Source organism: Amia ocellicauda, chromosome 19, assembly GCF_036373705.1.
Source record: "Amia ocellicauda isolate fAmiCal2 chromosome 19, fAmiCal2.hap1, whole genome shotgun sequence".
Classification (NCBI taxonomy): domain Eukaryota; kingdom Metazoa; phylum Chordata; class Actinopteri; order Amiiformes; family Amiidae; genus Amia; species Amia ocellicauda.
In genome coordinates, this window is record NC_089868.1 from 19820436 (window position 1) to 19842743 (window position 22308).

Consider the following 22308-nt stretch of genomic DNA (forward strand, 5'->3'; position numbering starts at 1 on the left):
CTAGCGAAAAACAGTTTTCCCATTTGTATTTATTTATAAGATGGTGTTTAATTAACGTAGCAACATTAAACTTGGCATAAAACGACCATGAAGCAGTATAAGCAATTTGCCAAAAATGTGGTTAAAAATAGAATAAGAAGGCTTTTGTTCATTTGTATACAATCATCTGAAAATTGGGACACCACAGACATAAGAAAGAAAGAGGCCAGTCAACTGAACAGGCCCTAATACTCAGAGAAATCATTGTTTTATACAGACCGATTGAACACAAAATATGTCTCCCTGATAATACTATATGCTAAGCTGAAATTTCATTAGGTCCCTCTCATGTTAGCCTCTGGTTAGTGAAAGTAGATTATTAAAGTTGGAAGTGAAACTGTATCTGGTTAATATATATTTCAAACAAATATGCATGCATATTTACATTTAGATTTAAAAGTCTTATCAGAGTTAATTGATCTGCATCTCAGATAAAAAGATGCATACACTCTTGCACAGACACAGTAGTAATACAGATTTTCCTAACTGGAGACTATGCTGTGGGGTATAGAGCATTTTAAGTTGAATCAATAATATCAAACACATGGAATACAAATACTTTGAAAATTGTGTGTGAAATTGCAATACAAGTTTTGATATTTCATAGTTGATTGTGTACATTACAAAGCATAGATTACCATTGATCAACAGCTCTGACCACGGTAATACAAGACCATACATTGATAATGAAAAAGCGTAAATCCCTTTTCATTTTAATAGCAAACATTTATTTCAATATTCAGACAATGCACAATTTTCTTAAACAAACCCTGCCAGATCTTCTGTTAAAGACAATGGATATTGTAATATTGGGACAGGGCTGGATTTCCTGTTAAGTTCCTGGATGTTTTCACATGATTGTGTTTAATACACTACAGTGCTTACTTACAGAAGCATTGATTGATTCACAAACTTTACTGACCGACAGAAGGTAACATTATACAGATGTTCACTGGCAAAACATTGCATAACATTGTCCTACAATATATACATATTTCCATGTTTCCTCCACTTTACATGCATACAGCTGTTCTGCTAAAGTATGTCAAGGGATTCCCTTTGTATTTGTGTTATCATCAATAATACTTAAGCTACATGTATTATATCTGGCAAGTAACACATTTATTTACAGTGGTACAAAGATTAAACATTTGAACAGTTTATTCAAATGTAAGTATAAATTAATGTTCCAATCAATGCCAAATAAAGGCATAATTTACAAAAAAGCATTTTGTTAAATTATCAAATCACCATGCACATGTAATGACAGTTTAAACTAATCATAGAATAAACCAGAATACAGGCATACTATAAAATAACAAATGTTCTTGTCTTGCTGCCTTTGAAATACCCTTTGGCACATATACTGTATATTAAAAAATAATGATAAAATATGTTACTCTTAATAGTCATTAATCACAAAAATAATGTTATCAATTTGAGCTAAATAATGGATTCCTTTAAAGTAATCTATCTAACTTTCCCAAACATAGATACAACAAAGCTCTAATTAGTAGGATACATTCCTCAAACCTTATTTTCTCTCTGAATTTATTTAAATAACAGTAGCATAGAATTACAATAAATATATTTGGGCCTCTGCGAAGTTTTAAACTTAAGTGTAATAATGTCATATTCATAGATTAAAAATTAAATCTACACTTTAATATTAATAATTTAAAAATGTTATTAACAAATAATCAATTATTTGTTAATAAAATCCATAGTTTTATTTTGACATGTATAAGAATGATGCTCAAAGGTCAAGGAGATAAAAGGTTCCAAGCTAATAACGTTAGATATAAAACCTCTGCACTCTTAGATGTCTATACATTTCAGTTTTGTAGACTGCAATAGACGACCTTGAAAATCTAAGAGCCGACCAGTGTTATGCCACCTGCGTCTACATTTTAGCAACATTTCCTTGAAATAAACAATAACTAGAATGAGTTAATTATTTTAGTTGATAACGTGTCACCACTTGACTCCACAGTGCCTACTGAACTGCAAAACTGTACATAAAGTGAGCAGCTAGCTGCACAGAATGAGGATGCGCTAAGGCAGAGTTTTACAATAAAATTACCTTCTTAAGAATACATAAAACAACTGTAAGATTCTTTTATGGTACATGACTGACTCTTGTTTACTTTACAAATATCACGCTGGGAAAAGAAGCATCAACAAGGATGTACCAAATGGTGGTACTTTGCACCACTTTCTTTCCCACACACATTAATACTGACTGAATAAACCATGATGCAAATTCATGATAATGATTTACAGAAAAAACAAACAAAGATGTCAGTGTAGGATTTTGTACATATTTAAATTAATCCAAAATCATGTAATGCATATTGTACAATGGTTGTGTATCATATGTTGTGACTACAATTAATTTTCTGATGCTGTTGCCGAGAGAAAACATTTTCTTTGGGTAGCTATTTAAAAGGAAATCACTTTGAATTAGTATTGCACTATAATGTTAAGTCTTTAAGCTATTTTTAAATATACAAAACATATGCACCTAAATAAGCATGGGTTTTATTTAAAAAACAAAACAAAATGCTGATAGTATGTTTATGTATTTGAAACTTTTGTTTAATCAAATAAATAAATGAACAAATTAATAAAGGTTCTCTTGCTTGAGCAGACTTAAAGGCAAATTTAATCTAATATAAATAATTTATATTCATCCCTACTGTAAATTATATTGCCAGTGAAGAGCACTTTGTTGTGTTTATTTTTGAATTTCATAGTTTATTAAATGTGATATGCACATATGGACTTCAACACTACCTCCTCACAACAACAAAATGTTATAATTATATATTCAAGGTCTGCACAGTTTCAGAACCAATTATCATCACTGTAAATGACCAGTTTATCGCATTATATTACATTGAAATAAAAACCAATTCCTCATAATTGCAAACCTAAATGATCCCCTACTATAGATCTATGACAATAAGCTAAAATAAGCACATTTTTATTTTCATCATATATCATATATTGATTTTAGTGATAAGCAATGACAGAATCTGACTAAGGTGGTGGTATAGCACCAGTTATACAAATATTTACATTGCAAAAAATATAGAAATCTGTTATTTTTTAATCATTTTCAATGATATGAAACTCTTTTTGAAGAGCACCTTGTGGTGATTATGTTAAGTGCAATAAGCATAAATATCGTGACATTTCAAAAAGGGAATAATGTTACGTACGAAAGATTATCTTGGAAAAAGCTTACAATTCAAAAGACTTTATTTCTATGTGCATAAAAATTCAGCTGTGACTGTCTTAAAAATTTGGCACATTTTAAGAGGAGTTCTTTGTCAGGGTGTTCATATGGATATCAAATTCACGAGTGTGAAAAATGAACTTTCGTATGAAATACGTCGTAAATATCTTCACAATACACCAGACTTTGTGCTTTCTTGTGTTTATAAAATCTCTGAATATCATGCACAATACAGCTTTTTTATTTTACTTTAAAAAAAAAAAAGCAATATTTATCCTGTTATGGTGATGGACAATGGACTGGCATATACAGAAGACCTGTGAGTACTGTGGAGAAACCCAGGAGGGCAAGCTTCATTTATATCTTTTCATGTAAATCCAGTGAACAAGGCCACACATTGGGACACCTCACTCCTTGAAAGCTCGGGTCGGTGATGTCCCTTTGTAAAAGATGTTTCTGGTGTTTTCTGGGCTGTTGCCTCTTTCAGGGATTAGAATGATGTTGCCTTTTCTCCTGAGAGTAGAGTCACGGCTTGAGGCTATGGATAGGGTCTCAGAGGCAGCCTCGCTCCCCTCCACTGGTGTCACTCTGATGGTCGTGATCCCGTGGAGATGATGGTGGTGTTCGCTGCTGCTGTCAGGGATGCTTCTCATTCTGTCAGCAGAGCAGTAGCTATCTTTTAGGGACTCGCAACTCTCTGAGTCTCTGTTCAGATCGTTCAGCTCGTACGACTGGCGGAGGCTGCTTTTCTCCTGAGCTTTCCATTTCCATGAACCGGTCCCGTCACCGGATGGAGGCTGAACCACTGGCCTGTTGTTTTCGGGGTGGGCCTCCACCCTGACAATGTTGCCCGGTTCCTGATCCGTCAGCGTTTTGTATCTTATTGATCCCGTGCAGCTGACAGTACTGCCGTCTGAGCTCTTTGGACTACTCTGGAGCATTCCCTGTTGCTTAGACATGGCAATTACCTGCATGATCCGGGGCTGGTTGTTAGTTCTGCAGGCTCCGCTCTTTTCTGCTACCTTCAGCCACTTTGACCTAGCCGAGCTGCTCTTGGGAGATGTGTTGACGTTCTCCTGTGTTTCTTCTGGAATGTGGACCAGTTGTGAAGACCCGGGCCGTGACTGGATAGACACTCGAGCCCCACCAGCAATGCCACTGTTGCTACTGGGTAAGGTAGTGCTGCCAGGTCCAAGTTTCAAGTACTGGCTCGCTGGACCTTGGTGTTCCCCGTTGACACCTACCCTTGAGGGCTCTGAGCTCGACCTCATTTCTATGGCTCTCTGAGGAGAGTGTCCAGCCTCTGTCTCCATGACCTGCAAGGACAGTTTCCGGCTCTCGTTCTTGTTTTTCCATTGTGAGAGCAGTTGCTTGGAGCGGGCTGAATCCATGGAAGCGTGGATGGTGGCATTTCTTCTCGCAGCTTCCTCCACAGCTGGGGTATGGACCCTAGGTAGGGTGTTGCTGAAGGTCACCATGTTCTCTTTGCCCATCGGGCTCCTCGGGGTGATGATCTCCACGTCAGCACTGGCTCTCTTCAGATTGGTCAGCGAGCCCGTCTCTCGGTGGTTACGGTTAAGGATGCTCTCCGAATGATGAGAGGATAGGCCGTCACTACTGCTTCCATTCTTGCTTTGTAGGTGTCTGTTCGTGTCCTGGCTGAGATCTGTTAGAGACCTTAGAGGTTCTCTGAGCTGGTTTTGTTGGCTGCTTTTATCCTCACTTGGTTGGAAGTTGCCTACAGCATAAAGTCCCTAGAAACGAGACAAGATAAACATCCAAATCCTTTTTATATGTAGGCAAGATAACACAGAATTTTCCATTTTCAATTCAACAAGCTATTTTGTTTTGTTCCCATAAGAAATCTAATTGTAAAACATGCACCCCAGTACCCTTGTTTTAAATTGTACTATAGCTGCCATGGGTTTAAGTTTTTTAGCAAATGTCTAGTGTGTATTGGATATTGATTATGTTATGTATACAAATGAAATGAAAGATTTATAAATAATTAAATCACAATTCATACACTAACATATAAACATAAGAAATCTGCCTCACAAACATGGAGCGTGGTTTTCTGGTAAAGAGTATTTGTTGTAGTTGTCTTCTAATCCAGTCTGGCACTAAACATCTAGTGATTTCATTTTGAATGTCACAGGGTCAGTGAAAATACAGTGGTCAGACTTTATTACTGTCATGGGACTAATGAATGATGAATATAGCCATGGGCTTTTGTACATGGAAGAAAATGTTTCTGTGAATGTGCATGAGTGTGGGAGTGTGCGTGAGAGGGAGTGTATTTCATTACATTTTTATGTTTTTTTTAAAGGTTGAACTTCTCTGTTCATATGTTTTACACATTAAAAAAACAGACATTCTGTCACTCGCTAAAAACCAAGTGACACATGCTTAGTTCTAGAAAAGTTTGTCAATTTACAGCAATTCGTAATTTAAGTAAGGTAATTAAGACTGTTCAGTTTAAAGGACCCGTATTAATTTAGAAAACATACAATATAACATATATATAACATACAAACATGTCAACAACAATACATAATTTGATCCCAATCCTGTTGACTCAGTTTAGCATGGTGGAAAACACATCATGAAAATGCTTCAGAGATTTTTAAATTCAGACATGCTTTATGGAGCTCTGATAAAACAGAAATGTAATTGTCCATTAATTAAGCAGAAATCAAAAGCATTTTACATTTTAAACTGAAATCCCAGATATGGCTCTGAGCTGTTGCAGGCTTTAGCTCCCATACATGGGTCATACGTTTCTGAGAAAAACAACACACAATTCAATTCATCTTCTATTCACAGCCTAGAAGTGGAATACAACACGTAGGTGGTATAAATGCCTTAGGCGGAAGTAAAACACTCTGTTTTGTGTATTGTTCCGTATCAATTTAAGTTACTTGGATGAAACTGTAGAGATTGCAGCTGACGAAAATGACATGAAACGGGACAGGAGTGAAGACTTTTGACTGCTACATAAATCAATATTTCTTACTCACTAAATACACTGCTATTCCTCCCCCGATCAGAAAGCCACAGTAGACGTCAATAGGATGGTTCTTATACTGGATGATCCGTGTCAGCCCACAGATAATGGCACAGATTATAAAGGAGAAAACCAACAGCGGTTTCAGGAGCTTCGAGGAGTCTGTCAAGGTGGCATTGAAATACATCTGAAAGAAAACCCAAGAATATTAGACAGAAAATAGTATGGAAATGCTACGACCTTGTCTGTAAAATATGTACTTTTGAAAGTTTTATTTTAATTTCCTGCTTTTATACATTCCTTCTTAGCTGATTGAAGTTTAGGAGCATTTATTTTACATTGCAAATTAAAATTATTCCAATGAATTGCATTAAGCTTTTCTATTTTGCAGGTCTACCAAATGGATTTAAATATATACCAAAAATACAATTCATACTTATTCACATCAATATAAATATAGTATATTTAGTGGCTACATTTCAAATGATGGCATAAACCATTTGGAGTTTGCAGCTGTCTGTAAAATGCAACTTCTATCTAAATGCATTTCACAACAGGGCTGTCAGTGACAAGAGTCTCTACTGAAATGCACATCAGAAGAGAACACAATATTAACATAAAGATTATTCTCAGATTAGATGGAAGTGTTTAGTGAGACACTTCTTGTGTTGTAAGACAATAAACAGGGGGCTGCATTACTTACAGAGACGTACACAGCTGCAAATGCTGCCAGTGTTGCATGCTGGGAGGGGAAAGATTTTCTGCAAAGGAAGGAGATTGGGATAACTCTAGAGATCTACCAGTGTGCATGATACTCCAACCTGCAGAGGAGTAGCAATAACTCTGATTTATACTGCTTTACTAAACTCATTTTCTGTGAACTAGGCACCTTAACATTTCCCCAAATGTTTTTCTTGGACTTAATCCTGAGTTTATTAAAATTGCTATTTATCCATTGGGGTATGGAAAGTAATTTTTGAAAAAGTTATGTTTTTTATTGATAGAATATGTAGTTGAGTAACTAATATATTTAGACATAAAACTGGAACTAACTTAAGAGTCTCCATTAAATTGTGCAATGCTGCTAAGGACAAACATGCAGCATTTACTGAAAATAACTGAATAAATAGAATATAAAGCAAGAACAATTACTTGAATTCAGTTTATTTCAGCTAAATGTTTTAAACTTAAAAACAAACATCTAAAATAAATAATTCAGTGCACATTTTTGTTATATTATTGTTTAATTATACAATAAATACATACATACATAGATACATATTGATTTGTGCACAGGGAGTTACTGAGGAGTTTTTAATATTATTACTCTTATTCTTATTATATTTACATTATTAATATCATACCTTATTTACAATTTTATACTCATTATTATTTCTTAAAAACAATCCTAGCCAAGGAATTATGTTTGTATGTTTACAGAGCTCTGGCTTTGTATCTATCTGTATATATTATATGTATGTATACAGATAATATATACTACAATATACATACTTTATTATATGGACACACAAAACCAGAGAGTAGACTGCTGTACTGCAGGATGCTTCATAAGTGCACTGGAGCTCAGCTTTGTGTGGGCTGACAAATGACATTTACAGATTTGTGTATTCCCATAATTGGGATGTTTTCAGACTCTCTTATGAAGCTTCATAGTGATTCTCACACACACTAGAATAATGCTCTGAAGTCGCCTTTACAAACTATGTTTTCAATGGACAGATGACAACAAAAACACACTTACAAGAAGGGAGGTGTTTATTTCCTTGCATTATACTGTCACTGAATTTACATAAAATACTCTTTATTTGCACACTGTTTTTAATTGATAGATTTCTAATGGTCTGTTGTATTAATTTCTGCCCAGTCCGTTTGCAAAGCCTTTACCTTTAATAGGTGCTCATTGACAGAGAATAAAGGAAGAAAAATAACAAGATGGTCAACAACATAAATGTGACATGTAGCACCTGTCAGTCTGTTCTTTCTTGTGTCATTGATAGGTTAAATTTAGAAGCTATGACCTGGTTTTGAAATCCTTCAACCTGATGTGTGTGGAATGACTGCAAAGCCCATATTATTCATAGTGCAATGCTAACCAGTAGAAAAAAAATAAAATACAGCCCAAAAACATGAATTATTGAAACAAAAGAACAAAACAGAAACACACAAAATGTGTTCTGCAGTGTGCTTTAAGACTTCAGACTGTTTTTAACCTACAATGTATGTGAATGTAATGAATTGTAGCAGTGACTGTTAGGAATTTTGAAATAAGCATGTGCTAATATAGCTTGCATATGTAAAACTATTCTCGGTGAATCAGGCCTGGGATGATATTTACGAAGATGAATATATGATAGGACAAATGGTGATTATGACTAAAAATGAAGTTTTGTGAATCTCCCTGCACTGTGCCTTCCTGCAAAATTTCATAATCCTATCTGTAGATAAAAATACATTTTCTTTCTTAGAGACATCTGAGATAAGGAAGCAGATAAGACATTAAAGTATTATAATACCAAGATTAGAGTAATTTACCTGCCGGCATTGATAATAGCAGAGTCTACTCCTGAGCAAATGTCCTCTACAATAAACGAGTTCTCATCGCAGGACGTGTTCAGTGTGGTGTAATTGGGCTTGCAAACCGTCAGAAAATAAGGTGCATGGTAGCCAGTTGACAACTGGATAATATCAGTGATGAGAGCAGTGGCACAGAGCCCGAACACATGAACCCCTAGCAGGAAACAATAAGATACAAGATAGATAAGTGAGTAAGTAAATTGACAGGGCTGAAGAGATTTGATAAATAAGAGAAAACAATGAACTTATTATTGTGAAGTTTAAGAGTTCAGACAACCCAAAAAACCATACATAGAAGGTGAATAATTTATTCTGACCTTCACTCGCTTCACTAAGGGGTAGTCCTCCTCCCAAAATTCAATTTAAAACTATGGCAAGAGGAATGCTTTATAAAAAAGAAAGAACCAAGAACAGTGCATTGTACTGTATCTGTTAGGAGTTATAACCAGAAAAAAGGTCAAAGTATTATGTGAATATACTGAAGCTTTGAAGATTTTTTCCCAAATGTAAACACTATTAGTTTAAAGTATAAATCTCAGCATTCCTTTAGGCAGATGTTCCTGAGCCTGGCTGCCAACAGAAGGAACATGTGAGCAGCACAAACTGCAGGTTAGATGAGGAGAGAGAAAAAGTATTTTATATTCAAGCTCTCAGCCTACAAGCCACATTGAAATTATACTCAGTGAATAACATATTTAGCAAGTACAGTAACACATCATCAGATAGACACATGCCATGCAAATATTTAAGCTTACATTGACAAGAAGAGGCTGTCATTGTTTCAAAGATAGATAATTAAAAGCAGATAATTAGTTAGACAGATAAACATATAATTTCCTGGCGAACATAAATCATGAGGGCACTGCACAATATTTAGTTTTATCAAGATGGATTTAGATTTCCTACCATTTTTGGTAGGAAAAAAAATCCATACACTTACATGACATATGAAAATTAAGACCTACCAACAAACCTGACAGCTCGTCGAATATAAGAGTTGAAGTTGCATCCTGCAGCATTGATATTTGCCTCTGTGCCAACCCCATTTCGTCTCCTTGACAGGCAACAGTAGAGAATACCCTCTCCAATCATAATCTGGAGACAGATAATTGACATTATTATTGTACAGCTCAGCTTTGTGAGCATTTACTGTGGACAAGGAAGATCAACACTTGGAGAGGAAACCCATATCCACAGCTCCAATATGTGTTTCTTATTAACATCACTAACCCCTACGATTCTCATATCTCTTCAACATAATATGGTCTCACCAGCTACTAAGGCTTGCTAATAACATCACCTAAAGAGTAACTGAAGTTAGCCCTATGCTACAGGCAGTTAAAACACTTGATAATTATGAAGTGAAGTGTAGCCAACCCAAGGTGGAAAAAACAATCCTATCTTTCCTTAAAATTAGTGTGACTCATACTATTAATACATGTAAAAGATAACCTTTGCCATGCTTTGTGTATTTATCATGCTTAACAGTCTGTACTGATACATATTTCACAGAACAAAATAAGCAGCTATATACAGTGCAGTTCTCTACCATGATTGGTAAGGGAAACTGGGACTGTGCTAGATAGAAAAGTATTCTTAGGGGTGGTTTCATAGACCTCAATTACCACTCGTCTTAGAATACTCTAGTTTAAATAACATTAACAGTCATGTCCTAGATAACTAGTGTTGGCTAAAGCTCTCTCTACAATAAGCTGAACAAAGCTTCCACAACAAAAGCGTTAATGTATGAACACAATCAGGATTCCTGCTGCCTTTCAATTTTTTTGAAATATTTTTTAATAATCACACACACACACACACACACACACACACACACACACATACATATACACATAAACATCATCAATATAGTCAAGCACTCTCAGTCCAGTCATGGATAAAGGTCATCACTGTAGGAAGGGGCTATGACTAACCACACTGGCCCCAAAGGGTAATGTGTTTGTGGGAGTGGACCCTGGACTTGCTTTAAACACTGTGCTCAAACACACTGAACCACCCAATGTACACAACACTGTATATTAACTCCTGTTTCAGGAGATCACAAGTGTACAGCTTAGTGGTGCCAACTTTCTGATCTCTCCAGGGACCACCAGTGAGCACTACACTTGTCCTCAGCTTCTTCTGGTTCTGGTGTTATGAAACTCAGCTGGTGTTGGATCAGTGTATGACTGCATAACGACCTGAATCTGAGCCCAGCGAGGTCACACAGAGATCGCTCATGCATAAGCATCCCCTCCTGAGTTCAGTCGCTCAGCAGCTTCTCCAGATCATATTCATTCTATTAAAAAGGACAACTGGCAGCATGGTGGGACAGGAAGTTACCCACTGGTCCTTCATTCCGCTCCCCAGATCTCCAAGGTTACAATCATATTTATTGCCGAGGATACCTCAATATTATATCTACCAGTAAAAATCAACAGCAAATTACTGAGCACCGAGCTAAAGTAAGGGACCTTCCATTTAAGATACGTCACCTTAGAATCTACACCTTCTGAAATTCTGCAACACATTTTAAATCCATATTTGAATGAATATTTATAAATTGTGAATCACAAAGGCTGCCTGTCCTACTGGAGAGAATACTGTGCATACTTTTCATTAGAGGCAGCAGAATGGACACTTGGATTAATAATTAGTTAAACTGGCAGATTATATTCACAGCAATCATTTTTAATTGAAACAGACAAAAAAGATAATGAGGTGTCCATAACAGGGATGGATTAATACTTGCACAAAAAATAAGGTGAATGTCAAATTAATGCAGGAAACAGGCCAGGTAAGCAGTAAAGTTTCCAGATTATTACATTAGTGAATCAAAATTACTAATTAAATGGAGGATTTAAAAGTTGTATTGGATGGAATTTGACAGACATCATTATGCAAGGACTGCTTTTATGACAAACATTTCACAATTAATAAAGTAGAATTTTCCATTGGAGCTGTTTGAAGCCCCTTCAAACGTTTTTTGTTGTTGCTAGGAGGTGAAGTTGATGACTAATAACTCTGTTTATGAATTCTGGGCATTCCTTGTGAATGGTCTACAGTGTCCTTTTAAGCCATTTTTATAAAGTACGATGGGTACAGCACACAAGTTTAGAAACATCATTGTGTATACATTTGAATTGTACATCTTTGAGAATTCTGGTGAATATATTGTGAGATCAAGGCCATTGGACTGGAAACAAGCACAACATTATTGGTGAGCTAATCAGAATTTGGCACTATACACCGATCAGCCATAACATTATGACCACTGACAGGTGAAGTGAATAACACAGATAATCTCATTATCATGGCTCCTGTCAGTGGGTGGGATATATTAGACAGCAAGTGAACATTTTGTCCTCAAAGTTGATGTGTTAGAAGTAGGAAAAATGGGCAAGCTTAAGGATCTGAGCGACTTTGACAAGGGCCAAATTGTGATGGCTAGATGACTGGGTCAGAGCATCTCCAAAACTGCAGCTCTTGTGGGGTGTTCACGGTCTGCAGTGGTCAGTACCTATCAAAAGTAGTCCAAGGAAGGAAAAGCGTTGAACCGGCGACAGGGTCATGGGCGGCCAAGTCTCATTGATGCACGTGGGGAGCGAAGGCTGGCCCGTGTGTCTGATCCAACAGACGAGCTACTGTAGCTCAAATTGCTGAAGAAGTGAATGCTGGTTCTGATAGAAAGGTGTCAGAACACACAGTGCATCACAGTTTGTTGCGTATGGGGCTGCGTAGCCGCAGACCAGTCAGGGTGCTCATGCTGACCCCTGTCCACTGCCGAAAGCGCCTACAATGGGCACGTGAGCATCAGAACTGTACCACGGAGCAATGGAAGAAGGTGGCTTGGTCTGATGAATCACGAGTTCAAGGTGTTGACTTGGCCTCCAAATTCCCCAGATCTCAATCCAATCGAGCATCTGTGGGATGTGCTGGACAAACAAGTCCGATCCATGGAGGCCCCACCTCGCAACTTACAGGACTTAAAGGATCTGCTGCTAATGTCTTGGTGCCAGATACCACAGCACACCTTCAGAGGTCTGGTGGAGTCCATGCCTCGATGGGTCAGGGCTGTTTTGGCGGCAAAAGGGGGACCTACACAATATTAGGCAGGTGGTCATAATGTTATGGCTGATCGGTGTATATATAGATGGATGAATGCAGATGAAAGGACCCTAAAAAAACAAGTATTCTACAATTCTTTACCATAAGTATTATCTACATACATCACCTACACAATATTGACAGGTAGTTAAATATAATTTCACTTTCACTTTCAGCTGAAGTCACACTCACATAAAAAAAAAAAAAGCCCTAACAATAAAATTATTTACACATGGTCAGCAATCCTGTTGGTGGATGTACAGCTACGAATATTGAAAGACGCACACATCCACAGAGAAAAAACACTCTCCAAGTGATGTTTAGAGATCGCCCTGGGAAGGCCACAGCACAATTTAAGCTGACAGCACAAAAAAACGAGTCTGCAACAGAGACACAACATGACAGGAAACTGGAAAAATTAAGCCTATGAGATGCTATGAGAATTAAAAAGAAAATGCCAACATACTATACTAGACAATGATGTGCGTTTTAACTGTGAAGGTTTAAGGAAGTCCTCTTAGAAAGCAGTACAGCTACAGTATCATTAATTAATTTGTATTTATAAAAGACCATATAGGAAGTGTAACCTAAGCAAAATACAGCAGATACAGATGTAAAGACAAACACCTATTTATAGGCCACATGTGTTACCAGATTTAACCTGGTTTCTACTCCCCTATTTTTGGGATACATGTAAACCCCCCAAAACTCCTAGAATTTTAGAAAGCTGTTAGTGAATACACACACAAACTTGTTAGTGGTTCAAATGCGGAGGAGGCGTGATAGAAGTAACTGTGAACTGAATTAGGGTAGCTGTCAAAATGTATTTCTTTTCAGTACTGTAGATTGAAAGTGCTTCAGATTTAGCCACCTTAATCATCTCTCTTAATCAGTCTCTTTTTAGGATGGTGTGCTTGTCTCTTTCTGATGTATTGTACCTGCAGTTCTGTGCAAATCTTAATAAAATGTAATATAATAAAGGGATGGAATGGAAATAAATATTGTAAAAAGTAAATAAACTTGAATTTAATCAGAAAAATATTTTCTAAAGGGAGTTATTTTCCTATGTGGAACTTATTTACTAAACCATTTCTCAGATAATTGGAAGTAATTGCTGCAGAGCGGTTGGCAGACTAGATTGGATAATTGCTCCCAATTACAGACACATCTTTATATTCTTTGCATCTACATCAAGCTTTCTCACTCAGACACCCCAGTTTAATTTGCTTTCTTTTTTTTACTTCCATTGTCCTCTGTCTGCCAAGCAAAACAGACAGACAAAAAAGTTTAAACTGCTATTTTCTATTTACTGCTACGTTTGGTCTTCTCCGCTATCTTAATTATAAAAGGATAAAAAAAAAAAAGACCTCCCACCAGTAATGAGGTTCGAGACAAATTCAGAGTATTTTATTTTTAGGATGCCATGACTGCAGTGGCCTTTTCAAAGTTGTCTGTTGTTGTTCCTAATACATTTGGCAATATAGTGTAACATTACAAAACATCTATTATTCCTAAGTATTTATAGTCACTTGAATCACACAGGTCCATCTCTACACCACAAGCTGTCTAATAAAGAAAGGGAGAAACGAGCTGTACCCAAAGGCCAACGTTTATGGGTGGAGAAGGTAGTACACCATTGGAGTGACATCATGGTTAAAAACTCTTCCTCTATGTTGGAATCTGTTACAGTCCTCTCCCTATGAGTTTCATCTGTAGGAATCTGAAAGGTCATGCACTTTTAGACCAAACCATGTAAACACACAACTCTTCATGTTACGACCATATCCAGATCAGGGTGGAGTGTGACTGACCGTGGCTGCAGGTCCAGCGAAGGCCAGGCTTAGTAGCATGAGCAAAGGAATCACTTCATGAGTGGGCTCGATGTAGGGCATGCTCAGGCTGCGGTCGTTGCAGTTGTACCCAGAGCGCACTGGTTTAAAAACATCTGTCAGCTCCAGGAAATACAGGCTGACAACTGAGGAGGCCAGGATAGGCAGCTGAAAAGAAAAAACACACAAGGGTTCAGTACAAAAAATATGTATTTAGGTTGCTCTCCTTTGTGGAGAACAATTTATCATGTCTTAAAGTCACAGTGTGTAGACTTATTGAAGATCATTTGCCTGTACCTAAATGTATTAGACTTTAAAATTGAATGTGTATTGGAATGCCAGCAGAACAATTAAAACAAAATATATTAATTATAAAAGCAAATTACTTATTCAGAGAATCTTGCCAACTCTGATATGTATTGTGCTGATTTTCCACTCTGGTGCTAAACTTCCCAGTGCACAGCTAAGCAATTATCTTAGAGTGCATGGAGTGCCTGGTTTCCTAAGAGACAGCTGTTGCTAGATATTACATTTTCCTTCTTAGTAACAGCAAAATATATTCGAGGGGGAGGGGGTTTGATGAGGGAAGAACCAAAATATTGGACACCGGGGCTAACGCAGCCCTTTTTCAAGGTCTGATTTGCATTGTTCTACAGGATTGCTTAGGTTTTCAAATTCACTGTCACATACTGCCTCAGTGACCCATATACTGCTCGCTGATTTCGCTGTCCGCATCTTAATGCAGTATTTCTGTATTTACTTTGGGTTGTTTGATATGTAGGACGCAATCGATCTGCAGTGTTTGTTTGCTTTATGAAACTGAGAGAGGTCCCTTGAGGTTAGATGTCTAATTGACTCATACTGAGCAGAATCGGCAAAGGTGACTGGTAATTCAACATTTCATCCTAAAAGCACAATCTGCCCAGAAAATATTACTGAGTATTAGTACCTGTTTTCTTTTAAAATGAATCATGTTCAGAGATCTTTTTGACTTCAAAGGTCAAAAAGCACAATACAAATAATAAATAATTAAAAAAACACTTACGTATGTATAAATTGCTTGTACCTGTAACACAAGCTGTTCAACAAGCACATTCTGCATCCATTGATAAGAATAATATTTTGAATAAATAAATAAAAAACAAGAGAAACGTACAAAATATCTTGATCAGTCAATGTCAAATGTCAAATCACTGATGAAATTGAATATTCTAAGAAATACTGCCCTTTTCTCTTGTCAATGAATATAACACTGAATCAACTTTGGAGAAAGAAACCTTGACAGATCTGATGCATTCAGTGTATTATCATTCCTGCTGCATCGTTAGTAAAAATGTTTACAATGGCCCATGACAGAAGAGACATTTTCCCCCATTTGAGTGCTACTATTTTGCATTACAGTCATTTCCAGTTGTAATGTGTCATTCACTCATGGGAAGAAAAGATTGCAACAATTGAATAACCGATTAAGATTTTCATCAACACAATTTCAAAAGGTGTCATTAAAATATCCACTAACAGCCATCAGTGTCAGAGTGTATCCATGACACAGAAAGATCATGTCTCAATGTATCCACCTGGATTGAGAACACCACAGGGATCTGTTTTACACACACTGCTCTTCCTGGGTTGTATTAACAATGTAGATGGAGAGCCATTTTACATGTGTTAATGATACATACAAAGTGTACACCATCAAAACAAATACATAATGACTGAAGAAACTATTCACAACTGGGTAGACACCTGAAGAAAGTCATTTAATGTTGAAAATACATTCATGCAGATAGTGGGAATGTACATTATAAATCTCTAATGAATGCTAATGAATTAGAGAAACAGCTGAGAGCAAGTATTTAGGTGTTTATGTTGATGCAGAAATATCCTCATCCGAAGAAAATGGATATTAAAAAGATTACTACAAACTCAATTGTCATACCCTTTCAGTGCTAGACACCACATCACATGGAGGATACAATTAAGAAGAGCTCAAGGAAGAATTAATTTAGTCATGAACAAAGGCGATTACTAAGATATTCTCTTCAGATATTAAATATCTAAAAAAGTAATGAGTATACTCAAGTCAGGTGGTTACTTCAGCAATTAAATGAGGACCCTAGGACACCATTGGGAATAAAGAGCACGAGCTTTTCATACTGGAATCAGGAGCCATGCTTTTCGTAAGGAGTTGTGTGAGTCTAGAATAAACAAGCCAAGAAGGTTGTAGAGTCTGACTCACTGAGATACTTCATGTAATGGTTTGATGAGATTCTGCTACCAGCTATCAGATGAATAGGAGTGCCCTTTCCCCTGGTTATCTTACTACTGTCCTCTATTTCATTTACACAAGAGTAATATAAATAAGGTATAACTTCTCCTATTAATATTACATTTCATATATGCATCTACAATGAGACAGCGGGCTCAAATGTTTTGTAGTCGTGTCTAATGTAGGGAAGATGTGACCATTAATAACTGTTGTCATTTTCTTGTTGATGTTTTATTGCAGTGTTCTATTTTTTTACATTATTAAAGTGGCCACAAAACCGTGATTAGTGCAGAAACATTTGAGCTCATGCATTTATTGGGTAAAATGATCATGGGCATGACATGAATTCAATATGACTCATTTGTTAAAATTATAATTTCCCTCCCCATCTTAAAATTAGGTTTCAGATCATTCCATGGCGTATTATACAAACATTTCCCAGCCGTTTGTATTTGGACAGAAATATAGGTCAGTTGTGCCACCTCAATAATAAAGTACCCTACAGATTTTACATAATAAGCTGCTGCACATGTTATCTGTATTCTTCACATGGACTTGCATCACTGAGCTTACAGTGAAAGCATGTTCTCAAAATTAATCGATCCCTTTAGTATTTCTTTTCCATGACTTAAAGGAAAACCTCTGTTTACCATTAATATTATAAATACCAACTGCTCAAATTTATTTTAAAACAGCACCTAAGTACTTTCAAGAGTAAAAAATTATTTACAGTGTACCGCTACCTAATATTTAGACCATGCATTTGTCCCCTGGTACCTCACTACCACTGACTACAAACATAAAAAAACTCTTTAGTGACAGTGAAGTTTCAATAATTAATGAATAAAAAATTGAAGATTTCTTGGTCGGAGTTTTATTTTTAGTCGCAGCAGATACAGGGTCTAAACTTACAGAAGCGGAAAGTAGTACATATCTGGAAAGAACTTTCTTTGCCTCATTATCATATATCATGACACTATTCATGTTTAAGTAGAATGCAGCCATTGTTATTGTAGAATACATCACATATTGAACTGATTAAAAAAATATAGCAATCCAGTTCAAGAAAGTCAACTAGCAGTGCACCCTTGGCTTGCTCAATGACTTCAGAAATATATGGGATGTAATAGCATCTCTTCACCATTTGCTTTCTTTCTCCACACGTCCTGCACTTGTGTAATTTCAGTCTGTAGGGTCTAATTCTCTTCCTTTTAGTAGTGTCTACTTCTCTTCCATACATCTACACTATATCTACAAAATTCACAGTCCCGTTGTAAACATTCCCCCTGGAAATCCATAATGCATTTTGGGTTATTTTTGTCACCGAAGTTAAGATACAGGTCTCCACTTATTACGAAAGTATGTCCCACTTGTACCATTTATGTACACCCACCACCACTTTTGTGATATATATTTTATAGCAAATAGCGTCTGTGGCTTACAGACTTGTTTGAATTATGATTCATTACATGGAAACCATGACACACTTTTCCTCTTTCTAAATCTAGAGCTCTAGGCAAATCTGAGTCGGCTAGATGCATTTCCCATATAATAATTCAATTATAAAATGAACTTACGTTGTTTATAAAGAAAGTTAATATACAGACTGTTAAAAACACATGTTGTTTTAAATTGGAACATTGTTAAGATGTGAATATAAAGTTAATGGAAGTTTCCATATGTCTCTATCCTGGTGGCCTGAGCACCCTATGTTCTCAAAGATATGTTAAATACAGTACTTTAAATATTGCTTATAGATTGGCACCAAACTAACCTGAGTCATGGAGTACCAGGCCTTCTCATTTGAATTACTTAACAGAACCAATTATTGCACAAACTAGTCAAAATGTAGCCAAAGGAACCAAATATATTTTTTGTCATCATTCACGAGGTACACAAATTGGTTCAGCAGCCTGCTAGGAGCTGTAATGTGAAATTGGGCTCCGTCTTGAAAGTGTTCAATTAAATATTTCTGGGGAGACTGTTTCACATTCTATTTTCAGTTGGTCTTCCCAGAATAAAATAAATTGCTAATGCAACCAGTTAATTCCCATAATATCATATGGTGTCATTGGCTAAATAGGTCATTGATTCTTCAGCTGGCCAGACAGATTTTTGACAGATTGTCTTCTTTTACTCCATGTTAGGGGAGAAACCATTGGCATTTGTCTTTATCCTTTTGGCCTGTAAATAGGAAAACTACACAAAAGTCTCAATTTCTTTATTTATATGTTTGCACTTCCTTACAGGATTGTAAAACTATCAAAATATGTTATGTGAATACATCAATATGGTGAAATCTGTCACACTACTCAGGTAAAGCAAAACATCCATGAATTTGTACTGAATGGGCAGTGTACCCAATAAGGTTTTGATGTGATAGACAAAACTAGAACATTTAATTCAAATCATATACTAATCTTCAACATCTTAATTTATATTAGTGAATATTCTTCCAATCTTTGCATCTCTTCAGAAAATATATTTCATTACCCAGCCATTATTTGTGGGTCATGCAAGGAATCATTTTTCTTTACTTTTCCATCATGTTGTGCTGACAGGAAGAATGAATGCTAATATCTTTCCTAATATGTATTCCATCACCAGAAAGAAATGAAATATAGTTAAGACCATAGCTGCTTTCTGACTGCCAGTATTCTTCAAAAGGTCCAGTCTTAAAAGGTCCTGAACTCCTTGTAAGTTAACTGTTCCAATCATTCAATTAATTAAATCAATTTAAAAGTTAGTTTTTGTTTTGAATAAGTAATAATATAGAGAGACCAATTAAACCTGTTGAATTGTGGATTGGAGGAACCCTGTCTTCTGCTACCTGATTTTGCTGTGTGGCTCATATTCCTGACACAACCTCTCAGAGATGGTTAAGGTTAGGATTAGGGTCAGGTGCAGGTTATATTGTTCCACGAACAACAGTCTTCTACTCATTACCTGTATAGATAACTTATTGGAAAAGTGTGGAGGCAGCATATTAACAAGTAATACACATTCACCCTATACCTTTCTTTTTTTACTTAAGGACATTAGATAATAGGTCTGCTTTTATTGCTTTATATTTTAAAGTATTAGAATGAAATTGTGGTTTAATACTGCTTTTCTAAATAAATATAAATACTGTATCTTAAACATAAACTAATGTCATTCAGTAGAATATATTAGGCCTACATTTAATTGTGCAGTAATTAAAGAAAGGACAACCAATCAGATAAATGCTCAAAAACAACAAAATATGCTGATAATACAGACACAGGACATGTGTGTGTTAAAATGAACGAATAAAAACATAATATCACAACAAATCTGTGTTAAAAATATATACAATTTTATAATAGAAGGGTACTTTGTGTTATTTTAACATTATTTTAACAACTGTCGCTGTATGGAAATCATATTTTGTTACTCGAAAGTATACATTCGATCAATCAATAAATCAAATTGTTTTAAATGAATAAGTGGAATCTTGTGTTGAAAGCAAGTTTAAAAATTTAGTTTTTCATGAGAAATTATCACCACTTAACATCAGAATAGAGAGAAATACATAAGTAAAATGAATGTTGGATAATACTTCATAATTAAAATGCCCTGCTTTAATTATGAATGCCTTTCTTCATGCAACAATGTAATACATTTGATGGATGTAATGAATTACTATTCTACAAGTGACCCATTTGCATGTTAGATTCCAATTACACACACAGCAGGTAATATGTGTCACATATACAGTATTTGTATGATTAGATTATTATGTAATCTGGAATTATGTTTATTCATGTTCTACTTCAAAACTGGATGCATGCAGCCCAGTAAGGCTTCTCTTTTTGGGGTAAGGTAAAACTGCACCATTGATGGCAAACACACCAACCGTTTGCTCACAGTCCATACAAAACCTGACGATAAAAAAACCCAAAACCCCCCAAACTGGTAAATGATCATGAAACGATATTGAGTCTATTTTAGATTTGAATATCATGTCCAATTATACATGCACATCTCCTGTCTGCCACTTTGTAACGAATTTGTAAACATGCATGACACAGGGCTGAGATATTCATAATTGCACCTTTAATAAGTACAACTAACTGAATCAGACCTAGTCTTTCACATTCCTCAAGTTTTCCAACCTGGCTGCTAAAATCAACCACCGATTCATTATAAACAGACAGAATTCGTCCTGCTTTATACCACCTGTCTAATAAATAGACCAGTTTGGGTGTTAAGTGCATAAATAAACTAATACAAATCTGCAGCTCCGGTATGTAATACCAGTGCTTATGGAGACATTCTATTAAACGTGATCCTCATACAAATATAGCTTAGTTACTGAATAGCAGTTAATCCCTTTAATCCACCAAACCACGCTTGATGTGAAAGGGTTACTGACTTAATACAAAATACATTGCATTCTACAAAGTATAGCTTCTATCAGTCATACAGGGAACATCATCCCTGTCTAGGCTACACCATAGATACAGATCCGCATCATGTTGAAGATGCTTAAATGGAGAAACACCTACCTCAACGAAATAGAAGCAAGGCAGCAAGGTAACGCTGTCTTTGGTCACCTTTGCTTTCTGTCTCTCCTTTGCAGACATGTTGGATGTTTCTACCTCTTTCTTATTTGGACGAAATGAGCAGTGATGAACAGATCCGAGTCGATCTTGCCTTTGCAAACCAAGCGACTACGGCTGGTGCTCCATTCCCAAGTGTCGCTACGGATGGACTGTGCGGTTTCTCTGCGGCTCAACAGCCACTAAGCAAATGTTTCCTATGCCAGAGATACCAAAAGCTAGTTTAAAGAAGGCTGAATGCAAAGGGATAACGGCACACTGGAACCTGTGTCCCGCATTTGCCTTATTGCTGCTGTTTGCTCTATATGTTATAGATATCTCCCTGCTGAGCTGTGAGTTGCAAGATAACGCAAAGGTAAAATACCAAGCGACCTGACGTCAGAAGTGGGTTAAACCTTTTTTTCCACACACACACACTGCCACACACACACACACACACTATCAATATGTTGAAGCACACGATGCATCACAAATATGCACAGTCAATATGGATAATATTATCAATTATAAGATGTTTTCTGCTTATTAAACAGTATCACTGAATTATAAAATGAGTCCATGTCCTGCTTCCAACGCATATTTTCTAATTTGCTAAGTAGAGAAACAGATTATACTGATTTTGTTATAAACATTTTTAT

General features: G+C 36.2%; 1 protein-coding gene across 1 annotated transcript; it reads right to left on the minus strand.

Annotated features, from left to right (window-relative positions):
* Positions 1–511: 511 nt before the first annotated feature.
* On the minus strand, positions 512–22249 carry plppr4a (phospholipid phosphatase related 4a). Its single transcript, XM_066692338.1, has 7 exons — positions 21617–22249; positions 14801–14986; positions 9848–9977; positions 8841–9036; positions 6991–7048; positions 6301–6474; positions 512–5034 (listed from the first exon to the last, which is right to left on the minus strand). The coding sequence occupies exons 1-7, from the start codon at positions 21692–21694 to the stop codon at positions 3688–3690; spliced, it is 2169 nt and encodes a 722-aa protein (XP_066548435.1). The 5' UTR covers positions 21695–22249; the 3' UTR covers positions 512–3687.
* Positions 22250–22308: the final 59 nt, after the last annotated feature.

Bases quoted from the DNA above. Each gene is read 5' to 3' on its own strand.
- plppr4a (XM_066692338.1), bottom strand. From the start codon at position 21,694: ATGTCTGCAAAGGAGAGACAGAAAGCAAAGGTGACCAAAGACAGCGTT. The intron at 6,475-6,990 runs GTAAGTAATGCA...GTTTTCTTTCAG, and splicing joins TTGCAGCTGTGTACGTCTCT to ATGTATTTCAATGCCACCTT. The intron at 5,035-6,300 runs GTGAGTAAGAAA...TCTCGTTTCTAG, and splicing joins GAGGAATAGCAGTGTATTTA to GGACTTTATGCTGTAGGCAA.